This window comes from Chanos chanos, chromosome 5 (assembly GCF_902362185.1).
Source record: "Chanos chanos chromosome 5, fChaCha1.1, whole genome shotgun sequence".
Taxonomy (NCBI): domain Eukaryota; kingdom Metazoa; phylum Chordata; class Actinopteri; order Gonorynchiformes; family Chanidae; genus Chanos; species Chanos chanos.
Window position 1 is genome coordinate 42,766,309 of NC_044499.1, and position 6,693 is coordinate 42,773,001.

The 6,693-nt window shown below is 38.2% G+C and overlaps 1 protein-coding gene across 1 annotated transcript; it reads right to left on the reverse strand.

Moving 5' to 3' along the window:
- Window positions 1-1,585: 1,585 nt before the first annotated feature.
- Window positions 1,586-3,794, reverse strand: prrt2 (proline-rich transmembrane protein 2). The gene is made up of 4 exons (XM_030775044.1): window positions 3,545-3,794; window positions 2,244-2,554; window positions 1,786-1,915; window positions 1,586-1,602 (listed from the first exon to the last, which is right to left on the reverse strand). The coding sequence occupies exons 1-4, from the start codon at window positions 3,792-3,794 to the stop codon at window positions 1,586-1,588; spliced, it is 708 nt and encodes a 235-aa protein (XP_030630904.1).
- Window positions 3,795-6,693: the final 2,899 nt, after the last annotated feature.

Sequence of the window (6,693 nt, forward strand, 5' to 3'; positions counted from 1 at the left end):
TGGTTACACAGAGCACAGTATAAGATATTTGTAAACTCTACAGCACTTTCAGTACAAAAAAAAAGTGCAGAATACCCATATATATACATATATATATACACATATATACGTGTATGTATATACATATGTATGTGTGTGTGTGTGTGTGTGTGTATACATATATACCCACACACAAAGGAAAGAAGCTCTATTTTTATATGAAAAGAATAATTAGACTTGCCAGTTGTTCCTTGAATATTGCCATTATACAAGGGATGTTGGAACCACATCTCCAACTCATGCACAATACCAAACAATTTTGCGATACTAGTTAATATTTTTTTTCGTCTTCAGAAAGTCATGGGTATGTCTTGATGTCTTAAATTACTAGGGCAGAAAGTTTGTAAAAAGAAAATTCTCACAGTATTGTTCAGACTTTTCTCTTTTCTGATTGTCTTACAAAAATATGGAGCCATTAAAAAAATATTTTCATTTAACACTGCTGAGTAGGCCGTTCTTTTAATTCTCTTTCTAGCCTCATGTGTCTTATGTCAAAAACTGTAAATGGGAAAACTAATCTCGTTTTTCTTTCAGCATTCACAAGTACTCGAGTCTCTCTACATGCTGAGATTCTAAAAACATTACAACAGTCATCTTATCAAGGCATTAAAAGTCTAGTCATTGGGACAAAGCAGCCCAAATAGGAGTTTTCCACCAGTTCAAATCGTTTTGGACCACAGAATTTCAAGTTCTTTCTTGTTTTTAATCCAGTACAGTTATCCTCTGGTTGGCTTTGAGATGTTCCCTCTCAGAAAAGGGATCTCTAAAATGAATATTAAGATTTCATCCATAGATTTCTTGCAATGACAGAGTAACGGCAAAAATATCTTCTCAGATGTCTTCTTGAATTTCTGAAATCTATTCGCCATGCTCAAAGAAAGTAACCATTTTTGGAAACATTGGATAATGTGATAAAATTCTGATGATACACTGAATTTGGATCTGATGCTCTAGAGGCTAGGCATGTCTAGACACAAGACCCTTTCTTCATAAGGTTACACGATTTATTTGAATATAATCCACTGGTTGGATTATTAAACAATACCCTCTGCTATATGGGTCAAACTTTCCATTTAGACTGTTTTTCTACTATTTAACCTCGCAACCCTGTGAAATGCTGGCTTGTTTTTCGCCAGCACACTACAGTATACAGCACGGCACACCTTTCTTTCTTTTCATACAACTTGCCTTCTTTTCATGCTTTAAAAATGGTATGTGAGTCTGTGGTGGTAATAACAGTGATAAGCTCAGTGTTGGAAGCAAAGGTGAAACCAGGATTAAGGTCATAAATGGCAAAACCTTAAAAGAGTTTCCATCGGCCAGCCATCGATAACAGCACAGCAAACTTTAAGCCTCCTACATTGATCCAGTGATGCAGTGCAGCTTAGCGCAGCTAACCATGGGGAGCTTCGTTAATTGAAGTGAGGCAGAGAAGGGAGAAGTATATCTATTGATGACTAGCTGTGCGGTGAGCGTGATGGAGTGTTCCAGGCTCTTCCAATTGGTGGACTTGCTGTCAATCTAAATTCCAGAGCAGCTCCGTCTCTCAGGACTTCACATTGACTACAAAATAAAAAATTATCTCAAAGTAGGTCACTGTTGTTTAAATGAATGCAGTTTCCAAATAAAGGCAAGCGTTATACAAAAGTAAGACTCCAGCATTACCAAAACTATTATTATGGGGGAATTGATCATTTTCCTGTGGCCTGAGAAACGAAGCATGCAAACACAAGCAAGATTGCTTACTTGATAGATTAACTGCGCATGCCACAATGATGACCGTCCCACCCACTAGTGACACCATCGAGAGTAGCTTGGCAACACGACCCAAACGTCTTGCTCCATCAATGTTTCCCTGTTCCAGGCTGTTCCGCGACTGATAGCATTTAAAAGATCAATGATTAGTGTTTAATTGCATGACACACATTACTTCCCTTTATGCCAAAGCAAATATACATATATTCCCATTCTTCATACAGGATATACTTTCATCAATGCCAAAAATGTAAGAATTCACATACTACAATCACGCTTGCAGACTTTACTTTCAATAATTTATCAGCAGTATGACTAAATGATGAGTTTGTCCATATAGAATTAGAATTTTACATAGAAAACAACACACACTGGCTTACAAACTGACCTTGGACATTAAGCTCAGTGCTAACAGAGAATTCAATTATACATGGCAGCTCTCTGCTCACCATGATGGAGTAAACAAATCCAACGATGTTAATGGGCCAGACTGGGCAGAAGCAGGCAATGACAGCCAGGATCAGGTAGTCTCTGGGTTTGGAGCGATCAATCGGTGGGTTGGTGGCGATGCTGGAGTGCCGTGAGAGCGAGGGGCGAGGGGAAAACGCCGTGTAGGCTATGGAACTGGACCTGCTGCCCTTTCGGGTCCGACCCACGTGAGGATGGTGAGAATGGGGAATGGAGTGGTGGCGACGTGGAGGAGAGGAAAACGTCGAGGCAGGAGCAGCGATGTCGGTAGGGGAGGACAGTATGCTGTGACCTGAGGAGAGAAAAGGAGGAAATAATAAAAGAGAGGCATGACCAAGGTGCTGACAACTCTCTTTCAGCACCCTTGTGCGTGTGTGTGTGTGTGTGTGTGTGTGTGTGCCACCTCCTTTTGTTCCCTCTGTTTGTTAAAAGAAAGGACATGTGTGATGAAATGACTTGACAGCTTTCTGTCCTGATTCTCCCTCACTCGCAAGGGAAAACAATAGATTACACTATCATGCACAAACAGATTAAAGGAATAAACATGTGCTTTACATGCCACATAACGAGTAACCTCCATTTCGATGATGAAAGTGAACACAACTAGTATGTCTTGAATTTTAAACTTACATGAATCCACTATAAAATGAATTAATATCACTCAGTTTTGCCCTTACTACCCTGAGGTCTCCTCTAGCTGCTTTTAATTAGGATGCACAAATTTAATTAAATTAAGAGTATTTACTGCACACTCATCTCACTGAAGACATAAACCATTTTAGACAACATTCACTCAAACTGACCTCTCCACAACTACTCCCTGGCAATCAAAAGAAGAACGAAGCAACTAGATGCTCTTACCTACCACACTTCATTCCTCTGAATATAGAAATATTCAATCATTTGCAACAATAACAAATTCAAAATACAGAAAATATTTAACAGTTTTCCCTGCAAACCAAACAGTAATTTCAATGTGTGAAAATTAAGTTTCCATTACCTAAACGGCTCGCAGACATTTTAAAACATCCGGCTGATCCGACAACATGAAGATGTTTAAGGGTTATGACTTTATATCCTACATAAACCCTCACATTTCAAATTGTTAAGACCATATTTTTGAAATGACTGCAACGAATTTTTAGAAGTTCTTTTTTCTTCAATATTATGTTCAGCCAGGAATAAAAAATAAAAAAAACTTTCATTCTCAACACTCTCTTATCTTTGGACATTTTAAGAACTGAAATCCCATATATCGAGTCCAGGTCTACTGAAGAATTACCATTCTCTGCTTTTTCTTTGATCATGACAATGACGTCCTCAGGCCCATCTGTGTCATCTCCGTCCTGATGAGGAAGGGAGAGAGGGCGTAGACAGGGGAAAGAGTCCATTTCAGTTGTGAGGGACGTTGTCTCTGTAGTGCACTGTGAGGGTTGACAGGTAACAGGCCTTAGGGTTTGGTTGGTTGAACGCTCCCCATCCTGAGAGCTCACCAATGGGCCTGAAAGTGGCTGGTGATCTTCTGTTTCCATAGAGACAAGACCAGGTTCAAAGGTTGCCTGAGTGGTGTATTTCCTCCTTTTCTCTCAGATGATACCAAATGGGTTTGTTTTTTTTTTCTTGCTCTTCTTGTGTCTCAAGAACCTGAAGGAACTGGGAGGGGGTTTGAACATGGTAAAAAATTAATAGAATCTTTGCGAGATTACTATCAACCATCCATCTGATGTAATTTTGTAATTAAAAGCTTCCTCATGCTCCTGGACTCATGCTGTCATAAACACATGCATCTATTTCTCTATGTCTGCCTGCAAATCACAGCCTTCAGACACATCCTTGTTTTCTAGCTAATCCTCATCATTTACACTTAACCAAAAACTTCTTTCTTTTTTCCTATTATTTAAATATCACACAATGCCAGTTTGATTGTATATTTATTAATTTATTTACACAGATGATGACTCTGATCCTAAGGATTAGAGAAAAAACCCTTTAGGGGCAATATCACAAATCTGATATTGCCTTGTTGATGTCTTGGAGAAATGTCGTGTCACAGCACATAATACATTTTGGGGGGCAGATCAGAAAAAGACAGTCTGAATATGAACAACTGTCCTGCATGAGCATGTGGAGCTTGGGTAGAAAAATTATAAAACATATATATATATATATACATATATACAGTTACAGAATAACCAAGAGACAGCACAGAGAACAGAAGGGTAAGGAGACAAAGCCACAGGGAAGAGCAGAAACATATGGAGGGAGAATGAGTGATGGAGGAAACAGGGAGTGAGAAAATAATATAGTCAGATAGTGAACAGATGAGTATATTCTGAAAAACTGAGTAGGATGCTACATACATATTTGATTAAAAGGAAAACATGAGGACAGGTAACACAATGAATGCCTGACCAGACTGAAAAGCCCCGCCAACATCACCTATCTCTGTTTTCTATAAACAAGACAAAGAAAGGGATGTACCCCTTGATATAGCGCTAAGAGTTTGTGCCGTGCATGTTGCCTCTACCTTGAAACAAGTAAGATATACGGGAAAAACTTACCTTCTTCTAAACACGAAACAGTGGGTAGTGTTATCCGTGTGTACGTTCCATCTGCGTGAAAACAGATGTCTCAATATACAGCGTTCCCCAAATGCAGTATCTCATTTTAACGACAAAAATAAACACGATGAATTACAATAGAAACAATGATTGTGGTCGCTTGATCACTAATATCGTATGTGCATCAAATTTTCGTTTGAAGATGAGAGATTCCTAGTACCGTTTGAGAGCATTCACGGACTCTCTCCATCCCTAAGTGCCGAGCTGCAGGGAGCGAGGGGGTAATAGAACGGAAGGGGGTTGGACAGGAGCGAAGTAAAAAGCGTGAAATGAATAAACTAAATGAACTCCCTGCGCAAAGAACGGAAAATCCCATACATGCCACTTCAGCAAAACAGAAGCATCATAAACTGTAACGTTTAGACAGACTAGTAAATGGTTTTGCGTTCCACATGATTATTTCACGTTATTGTGGGGGGTAACAAGACGTTATTGGTAAACGTTATTGGGCAGAGGTGCGTTCACAAAGTGCTTTCAAAGACATTGTTTGGACTGAGCACTCACAGAATAGAGGACACGCATTGTTGTTATTTCAGTACATATATAAAAAATGAGGGGAAAAACGATAAATGTTTAACTAGGAATGTAGGTCACGCAGATGCATGCTCATAGTAAACATGCCCCTCAGATGGCCCAAGTTCGATTATTTGACGACATAACCTACAGTTTCCACTGTACCCTAGTTCACTCAACATGTTTTTGTATGATGTGCAAAATTAAATGGGACACGAATTAAGTGTTGTCTCATCTCGAGGGGGTGTGTACTACAATGCGTCTGCGCCTCCTATTGAAATAATGGAATCACTACAAAAATATCACTGGTACATGTGTAAATAATTCATATATAGTGTAGGCTAGCGTAACAAACGCTTTAGCGACCTGTAACCCCTCAACTGTAACAAAAACGTGTTTTAGTATTTCAGTGTAAACGATAACCTACAAAATGCTGATTTGCCCTCTGTATTGACAGTCTCAAGTAGACCGACATAGCAACATAGAGGGAATACACGGACTTTAATATTCTATTGTTTACGATTGGAAGACATTAGCATGTATTTGCTCCCTTCACATGGTCAAGCATGGGCGACAATAAAATTGTAGGAGAAACTGGTAGAAACTATTGGCTCATGCTTCTGCCTGGTTTAACCCTCAGGGTAATAGAGTCAGGTGAGCATTCACACATGTCTACATACGCAAAAGAAAGTACTCTCCAGGTTCTTTTGGAGAACAAAGTAGCAGAAATAATTATTTAGAGAAATCTAGCAATTTTTAAAATTATAAAAGGTAAACAATGTACTATGAAATACTGAGTGAATGAAAAAGCAGGATGAAAACTCAGTGGAAACTTATATTCTACAGACATAAAACCATAGGGGTTAAGGTAAAGTAAAAGGCTGATATTGTTAGGTCGTTTAAATTTACTGGTGTACCACATATGGGATATACAATACATATTAAACTACTACTTTAAAAAAATGGTATTTGAAAAAAAAAAAAATACAAGTTTGAAGAATGGTCATGAAGATTATTTGAACAGAGAATTCTACACGTTTCATAATCATAAATAATATGAAAACAAATCTGACAACTTAGATTTTTGGTGCCATTTTATTGAGCAATTTTGTACTGCTTCATGAATAACAGCAGTTATGACAAAAAAAAAAAAGATCACCTTTAAATACAGCTGAAGAAAAATAAAAATGTAACACGGAATATTTCAAAAATGCATTTAAAAATAGACTGAAAAGTAATTAAAAACATAATAAAATAAAGGCCAGACAGTGCACTCTCACTCTCACACTCACACACA